We start from the raw sequence: 18,351 nt of genomic DNA, 5'->3' as shown, positions 1-18,351 counted from the left end.
TTGTCTTCCTTTCGGCCATTATTTCACTCGTATGTACCCTCTCTTTCGACTAATGAACTTTTTGTGAAAATGAGCTTTTTTTTTTTTTTTGTTCTTTCCGCATTTTGTAAGAAGAAAAAAAAAACTGGAAAGATATAATATACATCTTGGGGAACGCTGTTCTTTTTGCTTAATTTTTTATTATTTTCCAACTTTGAGTTGGGCTTTTCGAAGTACGCGTAAGTTTCCGACCCCCGCGGGCACCGCCTCCGCCTGTGTGTGTGTACAGTATACATGTAATATGCAGTAGACGCCCACGCCTGTGGGGATTATCTTTATTACGGAGGCCCTTCCTCCCCCCCCCCTACGATCCTCGTGTTACAGGGTGTGGTTGAGCGATCCTTGTACCCGGGGGGTTTCTCGCGTAACTTTGATTCTAAGTTTATTATTGGTTCGAGATTGATTAGTGCGGGCGAGAGAACGAAGGCAGGGAGTTGATTAAAGTTCGTGATTTAAGCGGGACCGAGCAGTGAGCTTGGATTAATTTTCCTTTTTTTCTTCGACGCTGTTCGAAGCTTCTTATTTTACGAAGCTCTTCGATCTTGTATTAAATTCGTTGGACAGAGTTTTGTGATTTTTTCACATTTTTCGTTTATGAAGCGGAATATATTATTTTGGTTAACACCTCGATCTACGGTCCTTGTGCACAGCGAACTTTAACGGTGGTTTTTTTTACACGTATTTTTTTAATTATAAACTGTACATGTTTCTAATCTCTCTTGAATTTAATAACTTGCATATTCAGTTTTTTTGCAAACCACAATTTATCGTTATTATTTTATTAGTCCGTTTTTTTTAGATTCAGTATTTAACATCTTGATTCATTCGAGAAAAGATTAACATTGACTCTTTATTTATTTAATTTAAAAAAAAAAATATATAACTCCTTCGCACAAAGTGCGGAAAAGCACGTACGCATCTTACGTATAGATTCGCCTCTTCCGTATTTGTTATACGTAAATAACTTTTCCATTATTTTTCAAAATTTGTATTTAATTAAATTTTATACTAAAACCAGAGGTTCAGTTGTATGATTACTAGTACATTTTCATAAGTTACAATGTTCGTCGATAAATTGATAAACTCGTTGTTAAAGATGCTCCGTACACCACCTAAACTTCTTCGAGTTAAACCGACACTTACTCTTTGAAGTATAGTGCTAGTCAGATTACATAGTAGTGTCCAATCTTGCACAGGAATAGCTGAACGAATGATCCGTAATATCCGACAGACAAATCGTGAAAATTACTAGCTCTCGGCCGCAACTCCATCAGGCAATTTTCTTACCTCAAGCGTATACCTTGCAAATATCTCTTCCAATGCGCCAGCGGCGTGGACTTGATGTAATCTATGTCAAAACGTGCAGTAACAGACTTCATTTTTGTTGTTTCAAAGTATCCATCAACTGGTCATCGAAAGTGCGTTTTTCCTCGCGTACTGAAGTAAACTCATGTACAAGTATATATATCTGTTTGTTGTCTCGATCGAAAACTCGATCGCGCCTTTCTGCTGGAGAAACTCGTTCGCCCAAGTACTTATACAAAAACCCCACACGTGAGCCTTTAGGTATTTACACCGAGGAAAATAAGACGCCTGCGGTATGGCGAGTGTAGTTCTCGATGGCTTATGCACACAGCACATTATATGTATACTTGTTACGTGCGTTCGTGATTTCGCTAATATCCTGTAATGTGTTGTATGAAAGGGGGAAGCCGTGGCGAGTCATCAGAGTTCATTAGGTTGTTTTGGGTGTTTACCCTCGTGTGGATTACTCGCGATGGTGGGCCTGTTACGCGCGTTTATCATTATGATAACATAAATTGAAGCAAAATTGAGTTTGCTTTTTGCGAAAAAGGAGATCGGTTAGTTTAAAGGTTTTTATTATTTTTCGTGTGGTAAATCGGTGAGTGGGGCACGTGGAGTGGTTGAATTTTATGTATCAATTAATTGGTACACAAGTGCGATGAGAAGTAGGAAATATTAACATCGAGTTATTAATAGCCATATGCTTAAGCTCCAAAATACGTAATGAGCTTTGTGTATTTGCTGCAATTAGACGCTTCGATGGACATGTTTGTATGATCGTGCCAATAAAATACTTGTGTAACAAATAATAAGGGACCGATTTGTCTTTTAAGATTAAATTAATAATATTTATAAAATCGGGTAAAACATGTTGGAGAATTTGCACCAATAACCTTGACTTAATTCATAGAAACAATAAAATCAATAATTACCTAAGTGTTGACCGAGTACGAAATTACAAATTGAGTTAATTGATCAAGATTTTATTCAAATTTATGTCATGGTACTGAAACGTAAAATTTTTTTGAGTTTTTAAAGATTCACTGTTTCGTTACCGGTTTCGTGAGGTTGAAAACAATTGATCAATCAATCAATAGATATCGCTTGAACAGTAAATTATACCTATACACATCGATATAATTTTAATACGAGATACTGGGATTATGTTGTTGGCATACATTATCTCCATTCCGTAACTTTGATTACTCATCTGTAGCCATGATATCGCGTAATAACGACTCAATACTTACCTAGCCTTTGTCCCAATTTGCGCTTCAGCAAAGTATATCAACAGCACATTCCTAGCAACTAGCGTAATATCCGAAAGGAAGAAAAAAAAAAGTAGAACGGTGCTCGTGACGCAAATATCATTAGTATACATACCTACGCTTTATTCCTTGCTTTAATTAAATTTATTCCCTCGAGAGTGCAATATGCATGAAAAATTGCTACACACACTGAGTGGATGTATATATGCGCGCGAGAGAGCGTGTGAGACCGCGTTGGTGACAGTCAACCCACTTGCCGTACACTTCACTGTCAAACAGAACATAACAACTTTGAATCGATACACCTGCGTGCCACATATATATGAATACGCTCTATTGTAATTTAAACAAATCTTCACCCACACGCAATAAGCTATACATAGCGAGCCTGTGTATAACCCACGCGTTTGCCGGACACAACTCGTTGAATTCAAGAACGAGACGTTATAAGTAGCTCCGAGAGATGACGTCAAGGTGGTTCATGTGTACATATTACGTATGTATATCCTTGAAGCAGATGATGTGGGTTACTTTGTGGCAAAAGCATTAACAGATTTCCTCCGTTCGCTTTCATTGGTACCGTAAGGATATAAAAATAACGCGGTGACAGTGCCGTATACTTGAGCGCCTCTCGAATGAATCGATGAGAAAGCTGTTAATAAAAGGTGATCGTGCCTTTTGCAATACGCGTGGAAGTTCTAATTTTTTTTTTTTTTTCCACTCGAATCTATAAAGAGCCGACTGTTTTAGTTTTGATGTACGTTTTTGTTGATGATTGTTGTAAAGTGGAATTTTTTATGTGACATTTTTAATATTTTATACGCTAATTTGGTTGGTGGAGCGATGGAAACGAAAAAAAAATATCAAAACTAACTTCACCTCTTTTTACATGAATTTATTTATAGGAAAGATGGAAATGAAGAATATATGAAAATTATAAAATTGTGTGGGAGTCGCCAAACTATTTTTTTATAACAACACTCAATTGGAGACTATCACTTTTAACATCGTATCGTCACGCGTAGGAAATTAAATAAATTTCTACTTTTTATAGTTATGATTTTTTTTTTAGTGAAATTTTTACTTTTAATTTTTAAAGTTAAACAATTTTGATCTACAATAATTAACCGAAACAGTCCACAGTGGGTTCAATTTTTAGCCTATAAAAGTTTGTCGTACACAAAATTAAGTAGAGACAGACGAGTAAGGTAAGGCAAGCCGGTAAAAGTTAAGCCCTAATCTAATTCGTATTTGCATTATGTAATTTTCAACTTTGCAAGAGCCAAATAAAACCTGTTTCATTCAATGCGTTTATATACTGCCCTGCATTTTCATCGAATGATTGAACTAGTTTTGGCATTTTTTACTTCGTCACTGATAGCCAAAAAAAGCCAGTCAAGTAAGATCGTATGTTGAAAAATAACTTCAAAGTGGAACTACCCTTACCACCGAAAGCTGCAGCTTGTGGTTAATCGACTCAAGTTTCCCTTTACATTAGCAACAGCATCATCTCGATGCGTTTCCCTCGTAAATATGTATGCGCGTTTATAACGTTAACCAACCACTGGCCGTGCACATCGGAGTGGGTAAGCGATATTCGTGACCAACGAGGGAGTAGGAGAGGAGATTAAAATTCCATGCTAATGCGACTGTTACGCGTGCCTATATGTATACACGCGTTTGAACGTATAAATGCAAATTTTAAAACATAGAGGGCAAAAGAGCCTTAACGGCACTCTTCGTGAATGCGATACGAGCTACACTACATCATCCGATTACAAAAACAAAAATCTGAATAAACAACGCCCTCCCACGCGAATTTTGAGCTTTGAATATTACGAAACATACTTGCGCGTTGGTACGAAATCATTGTTGTGGATGGAAAGCACACTTAGTAACGTCGACGATATCTTTGTTTCTCCCTTGCGCCTATACATTACAGCGTATAGTCTATTCCGAATGCGAGATCCGTGAAAATATTATTGATCGGCAAAACACCTTCAACAGATCGACGGAGCAATAACTGGTGCGTTGTTATTTTACCTTCTGAGCACGTCCGCCACCACACATTCCCCGTCAATTATCTTTTTTTGGGAAAAAAAAAAAAAAAAAAAAAAAAAAAAAAAAAAAAAAAAAACACCAACTTCTCGCACCATTCTCTTCTCCATCTTGTACATTTTCACACCGCGTACGGCTCAATTTATCGCCAGATGAACCGCACCATCGCGCATCACGATATCGCCATGTCTGTATGAACATGATGTACCCCAAACCCGCGAACTTCGCGTCTGATTACGATTCCCCCATCATACCTTCCCCACACACATATATATATATGTATGTAATATTCATCTCACGTTCATCTATACGCTACATGTATATATGTACCCCATGATAAACGTCCGACAAAGGCGTCTCGTGTGCCCCCCCCCCCCTGATCGGTGCATATAAACCTGTGCTCACCAAGCGTGCCAAGAAAATATTATACCTTGCCGTGGGAGAGCGGCATTAGAATGCATCTCGGAAGCGAGCGTGTCTCCTTTTTCGCTCTGCGTTTCGTCATCGCTGTATATACCGAAGGATTCAGATGTTGCGATTTCGGTGTGCTAGCTTTTTTTCAAACCTTGGGCAATTACGTGTCCTAGAGACTGTTTTGCAATGGTATATATTATGTACTTTTTTTTTCACTCTTTACTTGAGATGCGATTTTCAGATTAGAGCTTTTGTAAAAGCCGGTTTGCCGCTGTATCGGTAGCCTGTGTAATCGAGTTGGAAATCATTTTTTACTAGCAGTACTTTACCTTCGAAGGTCTATTGAATTTTCCGCGGAAAATTATTTTCTCAAAGACCAATTGTCACGCGTCTAATGACTCTTTATTCGTTTTGTGATTGATTCATACTGATCAGTTGTAGTTGATAAGTTTTTTTTTGAAAATCGGTTGTGTAAATTAAATTCAAGTGCATTTTGACATTAATAAATTTATACATTAGCTCTGGTGATGAAAGTTGAATTGTATTCCTACATTTAAAATACATTATAAAAATATAAAATATAAGTAAGGTTAATTTAAATGACCTAGTAATCGTAAAAAGTCATTGTAAAACATACTTTTCAATACCTACAAGCTTAGTTTGTACCTATAAAAAAGTAGTTAAACAAACAATAACTGAAAAAAATACAGCTTTATTGTTTAAAATATCACAATTATTTGAAAACATTAATTTATCCGACTGGTTGATAAGAACAGAAATGTGGCTGTGCATTTTAACCGATTGAAGGTTATGTCACTACGAAAAAAAAGTACTGACTGATTTGATATTTTCACCACTTAAACTAAGTATGACATACACAAAACATTTTAATATTCAAATAAAAGCTGTTTAATAATCAGAACGTACAAGCTATAATTTTTACTTTTTTTCTCTATCTATTAACGTAACATCGATTATTATTTCTTCTACTTTATTTTTATCATTATGGTGACTTTTAAACTCTTGTTTCTAAATGTAGCATTGTTTTTTCCGGTTTTTTCAGACCAATTTTTAAATTTTTAAAAATTTTATTTTATGCGTAACGTCAAATCGACTGCCAACCCACAAATTAGAGAGACTAATACTCACTAAGATAACGAAACCCTAACGTTAAACTTCTTAACGCTCCAAACAAAGTTTGCAATGTAAAATAAATGATAAAATCAGGAAAAAATCAAATTTATGCAGAAATATAATTAGTATTATTAATTAAAAGTTATACAGCATCCATACGTGGGACCCGACACACCCCTAATCATCGTTTTACATAATCAAGTTAAAGTCCATCAAAGCCCGTAACTTCGTTTAATACTCCAACGAAAGTCGTATAATTTAATTATAAATGTCCCCTTGGGCGAGACACACGGCAGTCGAGCGCGTGTGCCTTGTATATTGAAATTTTCGAAAGGCTTTCCGCGTAATAACTTGTCGTAGCGTCTGTCTGCCCGTCCGTCCTCCCGGGCGTTGACATTCCTGCGCGCGCTCCCCCTGAAAATAGGTGTCGTAGGCTTACGCAGACGCTATCGAGCTCGTGACGAATGAAATCCGATATCACGGGTGCAAATGGCTTTTCCATTCGATCGAAAAAGATTTTTCGCCACGAACTGGTCCTGGGAAATCATCCTTTTTTGATGTATGACAGTTTTTCATTGCTTGCCAAATTAAAAATACGAGGAAAACAACTGTATCAAATTTGAAGGCATGCGATTAGATGATTAAAATATGGTAGAAACGTGACAGCATGAAAAAAAAAAAAAAAAAAAAAAAAAAAAAAAAAAAAAAAAAAAAAAAAAAAACATAATAAAACTGTTCGGAATCATTTGGCAACAAAAATATAATTAAATCATGCTACGTTGTACTTATATTAAAAAACATCAAGCTAAGCACGTGACAACACTACGTCTCGTAATCATCGTTAATATTTAAATCATCATCAAGTTTGAACAAATAGCCTTAAACTATTTGAAATTCGTGGATTGTATTTCGATGTTTGGTAATAAATGAAGCGAAGTTGTCTTACAAAACAGCATAGCGGAACGACGATGATTACACACGTCACGGGCTCGCCAAAGTAACGGTACGCCCGTCTAAAGAGTGTCTAACCAACCTTCGACGCCCCCGCGACAGTCGCCCACTCGTACGAGCGCGTCCGCGTGGGTTCTCGTGCTTCATCATTGCACAAAAGTAGTAATAGTAACACGCGAGTGTATGAAAGAAACGCAAAAGCCACAATTACTTTTCCTTACGGAAACGTACAACAGCAAGCTGCTTTTGCCAAGCCAACAAAAGACAACTCGCGTGTATCGATCGATCGGCTAATATGACAGTTGTCCACCGCTACGAGATCGCCACCCCCGTTTTGACGTACAGCTGTACGTTACGCGGAACTGTCGTGTGTTGGGCAGGTATATACGTATACAAACACATGTGTGTATTACTTTGTATATTTGAGGCACGCGACGCCCCGGGCATTTTCCTCGAAGCCACAACTACGGTGTGGTGGTGGTGCTTTCCCCTTGGCTGCGGGTATATAATGACGGGGAATTAGTGCTGGTATGTGCCGCGCCAACGTCTGGGATGCAAATGGCAGTTCTCGTGGGCGTTGACTTTTTTCCTTCCCCCTCCTTTTTTTTAGGGTACTCGAGCTTCGTTACGTTTTCTTTCTGTTTTTAATCAACGGAACACTGTTTGCCACGAGAGTTTTTTTTTTTTTTTTTCCTTTTTTCAACAAACTCTGGTATAATTCAAACTATTTTAGGTCATATTGTTTGTTGAATAAATGTATCAACCATAGTACTGGCATACAAATTTTGCATCATGATATTTTGTTTGTAGGAATAATTTTATCTCGAAATTTCTGCAGACAATGCTAGTACATAACCAGTCATTTTTGAGATGGCAATCCTTTGAAAGTGACGTAATCTTTCTCATAGTAGTTTCTTTATCTGTTTTGTTGAAAGAAAACGTGAAATATGTATCCATATACTTTAATTAAAAAACTGAAATTTCGCTACGGGGTATAGTATACAAAAATTTCCTAACTAATACCACGACTCTGTTGGTTCATTTTTTCTTTTCTCTCCATGTTGCAGGTCGCCGGATCGATAATCGGCAGAGGCGGCCAGAACATCGCCAAGCTACGTAGTCAGGTAAGAGCAGCAACCACGTAGCTCGATCTTTCATTCTTGCACCCGGGTAATTTGAAAAGACAAGAAGAAGAAAAAAAAATAGCAAATGATAATGCAAAAAAGATTACAAGCGAAAAACTGGTCTTCCTCCCGTACTCTTGTTCTGTACAACCCCTCTAGACCCCCTGCCCATCCCCGCCCCATCTCTTTCAACCACCTACATGTATATTACTCGCATACAATCCGCAGACCCGGAGGTTCTCTTTTTATATCTTCTACCGTTATCTGTACACGGAATGAAAGGGAAATAATGACAATGGAAACAAAAAAAGTTAGACAACCGAGAGGGTAGCGAATTCAAAGTTTACTGTTTAAAAAAAAAGTGTTGCGCAACGAAGGGTAATCCCGAGAATGTGCGATAAAGTTACGAGAACAGATAAAAGAAAACAGTAAAAGTGCGTAAAACCCTCCAAGATGGTCTCTTTTGGTAAGGACAAAAGGAGAGAGAGAGAGAGAAAGGAGAAAAGGAAAGACGTTTTAAAGAATGAAAGCCGGTAGGGATCCCGCGATAAAACCTCAGGGTGGGTTTGGGGCGTTAAATCGATACTTCTTCTTTGGGATGGGTGGTTTTTGAAATTTCAAATTATTCCGACCTACTACTCCACTAGGTTTATTTCGAATTTGTCGTGGACGCTTAAATAAAGTACAACAAAGCCATATTAAGGAAAAAGTGAAAAAAGTTGTAAAACAGGGGTTTTATCCGTACCGTTGCCGGAAAGATCGGCGTTTAGTGCCGTTTAACCTCGATATTGCCGGGCTTTTTTACATCGACCGGAAGGAGCTTAATCCTCTCTCTCTCTCTCTCTCTCCAACTTCTTGGTGCTCGCAACGCGTACTCTCGTTGCTTGCTGTGCTTTTGTATAAGCTCTCCCGGTGTGGCTCACTATTGCTCCGTATATTGTATCCTCACATATCCTTTATCCCTCGCTTTATCCTTCTCTTTCTGTGCCCTATGTATTACACCATCTCTCTCTCTCTATTTTTTTTTTTTTTTTTTTTTTTTTGTAATACGTTGTGTAATGTAAGAGCCAAAAATTATATAGGAACTTACGCCCGGTTTTTTATCTCATTATTCTAATGTATAGTTACGTACACGTGAGTACAATGTGTATATTGTAGTGCAAAAATAAACCGCACTCGCAATTGTCCGAGTATACAAGCGCGCCTGTGTATTTATTCTACATCTTCAGTTGCATGTAACACGTTACGTTTACTTGAGCTCCCAGTCAATAAATTGCTTTCTTGTCCGTTACCCTAATATTAACCTATGAAGCTCGTTTTTTTTTTTTTTTTTTTTTTTTTTTTTTTTTTCCTTTTTCTTTTGTCCTCCACCGTACACGCATGACGACGAAAAGCATTTGGTCATGCGTTGCGCGAGAGACAAAAATTATTGTTATTGCCATGCAAACACGCACATACACCCACAACCCAATGACAACCACCACCAACACCCAATGACCTCCACATCACCCCTTTGTTCGTTGTTGATCCTTGTAGTCTGAGGGTGGTATTTTAGGGGTAAGAGAAGAAGTTTTCGCATGTTAAAGCTCATTTGCTAAGCATAGACTCCATTTGTTCAAAGTATTAACATGTTAAGTCTTCCACGTATAGTCTTTCATCTGTACGCATTTGTCAATGCGAGTGTTATGTAAGTCGATGGGGATCGGCGAGAAATACATATGAAAAATGCTGCGTTTTCTAAACATGCTCATGCACCTATTATTCCAAACGTGTGTATCACAGTTGGTTTTTTTTGTTTTTTATACTTTTGTTTATTTATTTATTTTTTTTAAGCCGATGAACTCATTTAGGATCATCTATTTTCACTTACGCGGAGCATTTTGGTTATTATTTCTCACACAAATAATTTTAATCATCCAAATACAAGTTTTCACTTGTATGGATTTCTTTATTTTCGCTGTAAAATATATTTCACCAGCCATATATAAATAAAACGCAGTTTATGTGATTTAAGTGTTACCTAAAATCGATTGTTATAATGTTTTACAGTGTATACGAAATCAACCAGTTTACCTCGCTAGTATCATAAAACTACAGCTCGATAAGAACAACAAACCGAATTTAGGTCCAGGTAACGTTACTGCGCCTAACGTACCGCCAAATTTTTCTGATGCAGATGACTTTTATTTTCATCTTAGGTAAACATGTTCCCAAACTAAACTTTCATGTCTTTTCTAATTCTCAAATAAATTTAAAAAAAAGGTTTAACCTTTATTTTTACTCTTAAATGACCTTCAAAAAACATGCATTTCAACCTCCAGGCTGTCTGTCACTACCTTTTTCTATTACATCTACGTTGTGTATATTAAGAACCAGTGCTTTAACTCACCAAAATAGAGATCAGTACCTACTTGGACAACCCAAGATCTTTGTGAGGACAATCACTGAAGTAGAAAATCGTAAAACTTTTTTAAAAACTAGTTCTTGTAAAAGCACATCCAAGCATTGTTATACACCTAAAAGCATGAACAATCGATTTTTAAGTATCACGTTGTCATGAAAAACTGTATCCGATCCCCATGTATAAAGTATATGTATCTATAAAAAATAAGAAAACAACAATTGAATGTGTATGCAAACTAGAGTCGAACCTTGCCAGTAATAATTAGGAAGCACTTCGGCAATAAGGTTGCATAACTCTCGACGGAAAAAAAAAAACCTAGTTGTAATGTTTATACCATAAGAATATAAATATAGAAGACAAAAAGAAATACGAGCGAGGTCTCGTACAACGTCGTTTTCTGACGTGGTTCTAACTTGGTTGATGGTTTTGTGCCCTGGCCCTGCCCCGACCCTGGTGCCGGTTGCCCCTTCCACCACCACCACTACCACTACCAATCACGACCAATGGGGGTCGTTGTTATGTCGATCGTGTCTTCTGCCCCGTGGCCCTGAAATTCTGGATTCACAAATCACCTTCTTCGTGCGCATACGAAAAAACCTGCCACCACCACCACCAAATGATACGATGCGCCCGAAACCCAACTCTACCGCCACGGGGTCTATTTGTGGTGGGTGTGAACAAATATGGACCATTCACGCCCAATGAACTACCACCGACAACCATCACCACCACGCCAATGTGAAACGAACAAATGAATGTTGCTGTGTTGTACGCGCCCAACAGTACAAAGCCTCAATCACTGTACCCGATTGTTACGGACCCGAACGGTAATACCAATACACCACTACTTAATGTTTCTAATTCTCTATCTCTCTCTTTTACAACCTTCTTTATATACTCACTCTCTCTCTCTCTCTCTTTGTCCTTATTCTCTTTCTGTTTCAACTTTCTCTTACTTTTTTATTTTTAATTATATATTATTTTCTTTTGTTTATTTAAAGAGATGAAAATTTATAATCTGTACGTGACCTTCGTTACAAACGGATGAAATAACATTATGATTATTTATGTCGCTTTATGATTTTTGTTTCGTCAATTTTTTGTTTCATCGCGCGTAATTTTTTTTCCACAGATTCTCTTCCACTGGGAATTCATGCGAAATTTGCAATTTGATAACTCGATCCATGAATTCCTGTTGGAAAGAATTTTTTCATATTTCTTAATTTTTTGTTTTGTTTCATTTTGTTTTTGTTTTCGTTTTTGTTTTTTTTTTTTTTTTTTTTTTTTGTCAACTTTTTTTTTCTTTCTCATATACTCGCTTTCTGTCTACCTTTGTCCATCATTTGTGTGAATTCATTCAGCGGCCCAATCACCCACCCAACGATTTTTATCTTTCTCATTCATTTGCGGCAATCTTTATTGGATTATGTGTATTTCGGCGATTCTCCGATCAAACTGAAAATCTACATTCAAACGAGTCTCCTCAGAGAACAAAGTATGAATGTGAATTGGCAGACATATGGTATCTCTCTCTCTCTCTCTCTTTCTCATTGTGTGTGTTTTCATGACGCGTGAAAATTTCATTTTGCAAAATGAGAATTTTTTTTGTTGATCATCGTCATAATCATACAAGCTGTGCATTCTCGAAGCCTGTCAAAAAAAACTTTTAAAATCCATTGAATGACATTTAAAGTAATCTATGAAGTTTTTTGAAGTTACCTAATTCGCCTTGTTAAGTGAGCCCAGCGCCACATCGTGGTCTAGTCTGGTACTGAGTTAACCAGGTGAGTGGAATTAAATCACATCACTTGACAATCATAAGTAGAGAAAATTACAGGCTTTTGCAAGAGTGAAAACAATGTTTTAAAGTGTTTGAGTTTGAAATAAAAATGCAGAGAAATTTTTTTGGTTGTCTGATAATAATATTGAAAAAAAAGAAAACAACAAGGAAGCCTGCACTCGTTAAGTTACCTTTTCGTAAATATTCGCATCCGCACGTTGTTACTTTAAACTCGAGATAAAAATAACACTTTTTTCTCTCCTGTAAAAACCTTTTATGTTTTCTTCTTGTGATTTTCAAGTGGTTTGTATTGTGATTTTATTCCACTCACCTGGTCAACGAAGTAGCCAAGTACTATGATTGACCGCTATGTGGCGCAAGGCAACAATTTTAGAAATTTTGTAAAGACTAGGCTTTTTATTGAGTCTTCGAATTGCACAGCACCATGTATCCCCACAAAATGTCCAGAATGATCGCCGAGGTAAACAAGCGTTGGTTCCCCAGTGCTCCGGTGGATGTTATTTTCTCGGTGGCGCTCCTATACTGTTGCGTTGCTTTTGTATCAGACAACAAGCTTTTTTCTGTGTGTACTCGTTTTTCGTTCCATAATTATACTCGCCATCACAAATGAAAAGGAAAAAAAACTAAGCGCCACCGAATAACCCTCTAGTTGCCTACCCATGGCCCACTAACAATCCTCGATTTCATTGATAGGTGTTTTTTTTTTTTACTTCTAACCTTTACCTACTCTAATGTACAGGAATGTAAAAAAGCTCTTCGATTTAACCTAATGTCGCAATGGTGGAATGGCTTCTAATCACACTTCCAGAGTTTAATGTTTCAATAATATTTTTATTCTGAAATTATTTATTTGTATTAGTTATTTGACACTACGTTTGATAGTACCAGTGTTGCAATATTTATTGTAAATGTTCACTGAATTATGTACATTAAAAAAAACGCCATCTGACATAAGATTTTAAGAGTTACTGGACAGCAAAAAAATTAGCAGGAATATATGAAAATGTCGTATAGGTAAATGAAATCAATTATAAAATTATAGATTGTGTGAGTTACACTTATGAATATTTTGAAGTCAAGCTTCAAGCATTTCGTGACAAATTTTCTTGCATTCTCTTGAAGTTGAATATTTATAATTTTAATTGGAAAAATTGTCAATATTGTCAGAATGTTATGCTCTTGTCTTGGACTAGCAAAATTAATCTTTAAAAATTGTTAATCGTTACTACTATTCTAGCTATTCAGTGGCTTCTACCAGCTAGTGTCCAGTAAGTAAGCATTTCACAGCGAATAATTAGTTTCGTATTGTCACTGATTCTGTTCAAAGATTTTCAGCTCCAATTAGAAAATCTACATATATTTCTAAGGATACATATTCCTAAATAAGCGATGAAACCCTAGAAGTATCGCCAAACGATGACTGCCATAGCTCTGAAAACAAAAATACTGCCGAATCTCTCTATCAACGAAATCTGTCTAGGCTAAACAGGAGTCCCAACAATATGGGTAGCTACTGCTTATTTTGTGTCCTTATTCCAAGGTACGGCAAAACTAAGGCCGCCCATTTATAATAGCGTATTTTTCTTCGCGTTGTTTCCTGCAGACCTATTTTGAATAAAGGTAACAACGCGAAGCAAACACACCACTATAAATGGGGCCTAACTCGAAGAGAAAAAAAAAATACGTTGCAGCTTCGAGTTGCTATGTCATCTTGAAAATCCATGCAGTTTAATGATATTAAACAAAAAGGGTCGATTGATGAATGGATGAACAATAAAAACCAAATCGAAATAATTATAGACACCAATGAATATGAAATTCAGCGCAGACAACGTTATATGTCTTCAAGATGAAAAGTATAAGTATGTCACGTGAGATTTGTGAATTCATAAATTTTTTTTTGCCCATGATGAATTATCAATATTTGATGATAACGTTGTCTGCGACTGTCAAATATTATTAAGACATCTGAAGCCTTTTTTCAGAAATCCCATGGCCGCAGCGTCGATAACACTATACACTTATATTTAATTAATACTTACTAACAAGAGGTAGTAGACGACCCTACCAACTAATGATGTTGATTTTTTTTTTTTTTCCTGAGCAAAGTTTTGTCTCTTCTAACCCCACAAAAATGGCTAAGACTGAGGAATCGTTTGTTTTTACAATTGGTTTTATTTTACTACACGACGAAGAGAACTGTGGTAATTTTTTACCGTGAAGCTACGGTAAAGTTGCTACCTGATACCAATTAATACGATTTTTTACTTTTTTCAGGATCACTTTTACCGTGTTATTACAGTGAAAATTTCTGTATTTTTCACAGTGTCTCAATGTTATAACCTAAGCTTCACTATAAAAATAACTATATATTTCTTTTCTCCGTGTATTTTGAACTAGAAAACGAACTATTTTTACTCCCATGAGTAGCTTTTTTTTTGCACACCTGTTGACCGTAAGTAAATTATAAGGAAATCCCTCATGTAATCTTTTTTTATATATGCACCACTGACCATAATTTTTTCAAGGATATTTTTACTGTCAATTCAGAAGAAAAAAAAACAATTCAAACATTTTTTTTTTTTTTTTTTTTTTTTTTTTTTTTAATTCATTTTTTAAAAATACCTGCAATTGATATATTATCTGCAATTGATCAGTATCCCAAAACTTTTAGCCATGTGTTGAAACAATTTATGGTGCTTTGCCGATGGTGACGAGATCAGCATTATTTTATCCCTTTTGTATTTATTGATTTTTTCCATTGTAAATTAAAAAAAGGACACGTTTAACTTGCCGAGTTTTTCTGGTTTTAGGATCCTCACGATTGGGTCAGACTTGGACACAATCATCACGATCATGGCTGATCTAGTACCTAAACTGGAAGAGGTAAATTTGCATCTTACACTATTGTATGTGAACATGTCTAGAATAAAAAAAAAGTATGTCATTTTTCTTTTAAAAATATTGGTAAGTCACGTGATGAAGATTTTTGTTCGTTGCTTGATTAGTTTACAGTGATCTCGAGATATATCTCTGATGAGTGGTCATTTAAACAAAATTCTATTGTCGATGGTTGTGGTTTTTAGCAATAAACGGAAGAATGTAAGCTGTGCATTAAAAATTGCTATTAACATACGTACATGCAACATTGTTCAATTTAGTAAAACTTGGACACAGCGAATATTTTTGTTTTGACAAAGCAATGTTTCTACGAATTTGTGTTTTAAAATGAATTCATTTTTTAGAAACAAAATAATAGTTGTTTCAATGTATCAATTGCAAAAAGCTTCATTTTTAAATGATACAAACAAATAGAAAATGTACGTAATCATCGATACCATATTTTTTATTGACTTTACATCAGAATTTGAAATCATACTCTTGTTTTTTTTTTTTTTTTAAAGTATTGCGTTAAATTTTTATACTTCCGAAAATTAGACTACCTTTTCTAATTAAAATAATGAGGTATTATTAATTTACTGTAAGGTATGTCGACATCTTTATACTTTGCTTATCGAAAATCATCTAAACTTCCCCGGTAACTTGCTTCTTCCGAAATTGCTTCTTCAATCTCGTTTCGAGATTATCCTGCAAATCATCTTGGAAAATAACGCTCCCAGCAATTTTAATTTACGAAATTAAAGAACGCGCGCTCAAATCCGCTGTGCCGTAAAACTGTAATCAACGGATTATCCTGACTTACAGCCGGGCAATTAAATTACGGTGCTTTTTTCATCGAGCTAATGAAGCTCTCGATGTTTTCTTGTGTTTTTGGACGCGTCAAATTTTAATTTTTGTCACCACGTGCTTTTTCTTTTCCGTTACCTCTTGCGCTTTACTGGTTTGAGCGATTGAACCGTCACGCGTACCGAGGAAGTGAGTACTAAAACGTCAAATATTTCACAGAGCGGAGTCAAAATGGGATCGAGCGATGGTGACATCGACCTGCGTATGCTCGTGCACCAGAGCCAAGCCGGCTGCGTTATCGGCAAGGGTGGCAACAAGATCAAGGAGATGCGCGAGGTGAGTTTTGTTTTGTTTTCTCATCGTTGTGGGCGAGCAATTACTTTTACGCGTGGAATTGGAATCCTGCGATCTGGGATAAATTTTAGTTCTCCTTCTCTTTTAGAGATTAATCGCCACTATACATACACTACTCCTAAGCCTCAATGTAGCAATAACATATACAGTGCTTATTTCGCCCTCTAGTTTTTTATGGTCATCAAAGACATTTGCCTAATTGTACTTGTTTGAGGTTACACAAGATACACGTTTTTTCTAATTTATAGAATATTGGATACCTGAATTTCTTAATGCTTTTAAAAAATCACACTATACGGAATGTATTTTTCGTGTATTTTGTTATTTTGTAATGACTCACTGGCGTACGAAAAATACGTTTTTGTTTCAAATTTTTTTTTTCTTTTTTTTTTTTAATATTTATTTATTACTAATTTACATTATAACATTCATGTTAAAAGTCAAACACTTACTTTTGAAAAAAAAAAAAAAAAAAAAAAGGGGGGTAAATTATTCATATTTGCGTTGCTCATCTTCTCCTAAGTACTTGCATGTGCAACATATTCCCGGGAAAAAGCTCATCTAATTTCGCACCGTACGTCAAACAACGCAGAGGTGCACAAAAAAAAAGGAAGTAAGTATAAGTAAACCAAGAAAATGCCCAACAACGAAAAAAATTAACAGTCGACGTACGTACCCACGCTTTTATTGCCGGAGGAAGAAACCCCGTGCGCTTGGTTACGTTTACGCCTTTGGAGCAACAAGACCTCGGAGCCTCGTAAATCCACGAGTTAGCTCAAGAGGAAGACCCGAAAGTTCCTCTCTCTACGCGTACTCGTCTTGTTTTATCGAGGGCGAGGTTTTTGGAAAACTACCCTCGACTCTTTGTAGCGCGTGTTTACCTCTGGATGAGAGATGACGAAGTTTGCGCAGCTAAGCGCAGGGGGCTTTCGGTGTTTTTCACGTTACTGCTGCTGTATGAGCTTGTTTTTGCTGATATGGCTTGAAACACTTTACACGGGCACAGTTACTCCCTGTCAAAAAATTTACATCTGCTATTCGAGGATCTCGATATAATTTATTTCTAGCGATTTATTTTTTCGTGTTTTATTTCCCAAGTTGTTACTCCCCTATATATAATTCTGTTGCGCTATTGACAAGGAACTACGCAATGACAAGACAACAAATTGAAGATTATTTTTAACTATAAATTCATGGAGGCGGGGAGAAGAAAAAAATTAATGAAATGTAAAAGTAAAAGTGTACCAGAGAAAAACCAAGTGCCTCGGTTTCTTTTTACAAAAACTTGATTGAATCTACTTTAGTTTTTAACTTTCGATTTGGATACTAATTTTTAAAATTCTTTCATACACAATAAATAGCGTCGTTTGCATAAAACATTAGAAAGTAACAAAATGAGTGTGCGAAAAATCCAATGTTCGACTTGACGAGAAACAACTAAAAAATGTAGTTAATCCCGTCCCCACCCCCAAGGCTCATCCTACAGGCAAAGGCCATAAATAAAATTACCTTTACAAGAAAAAAAAAAAAAAAAACTTCCCAACGAATGAAGAATCGAAAAACTTTTCGTCCGCGAAAGTACATACGATTTCACTAGGCTCCGATAGTAGTGCATGGCTACAGTGGCTAACATTTGTCTCTGTCGTCATGTGAGGGAAAAATAAGCCCCCCGGAAAAGAAAAAAAGCCAGCATGTCGATCAGCCATGAAATCCGTTTAAGAGAGCACAAGGGAAATCGTTGTCGTCTTCTTTTTTCTTCCCTTGCTTGGAGACGCAGAATTTACGAGTCCACTGTCTTTCACCACCGAAGAT

The 18,351-nt window shown here is 36.4% G+C and overlaps 1 protein-coding gene across 1 annotated transcript in view; it reads left to right on the top strand.

The window, feature by feature from the left end:
• The window catches only part of HnRNP-K (Heterogeneous nuclear ribonucleoprotein K), a 52,304-nt gene that overhangs the window by 12,524 nt on the left and 21,429 nt on the right, over positions 1-18,351 (top strand). Inside the window, exons 3-6 of the mRNA XM_089590474.1 lie at positions 8,237-8,293; positions 11,481-11,524; positions 15,312-15,384; positions 16,405-16,521. Coding sequence (XP_089446600.1) covers positions 8,237-8,293; positions 11,481-11,524; positions 15,312-15,384; positions 16,405-16,521 — 291 coding nt within the window. The remainder of the gene's footprint in view (positions 1-8,236; positions 8,294-11,480; positions 11,525-15,311; positions 15,385-16,404; positions 16,522-18,351) is intronic.

Source organism: Copidosoma floridanum, unplaced genomic scaffold (assembly GCF_036245765.1).
Source record: "Copidosoma floridanum isolate Cflo_tuat_1 unplaced genomic scaffold, Cflo_Japanese_pri ptg000012l, whole genome shotgun sequence".
Lineage (NCBI taxonomy): Eukaryota > Metazoa > Arthropoda > Insecta > Hymenoptera > Encyrtidae > Copidosoma > Copidosoma floridanum.
The sequence above is the reverse complement of the archived record's forward strand: the minus strand, read 5'-3'. Positions and strand labels throughout refer to the sequence as shown.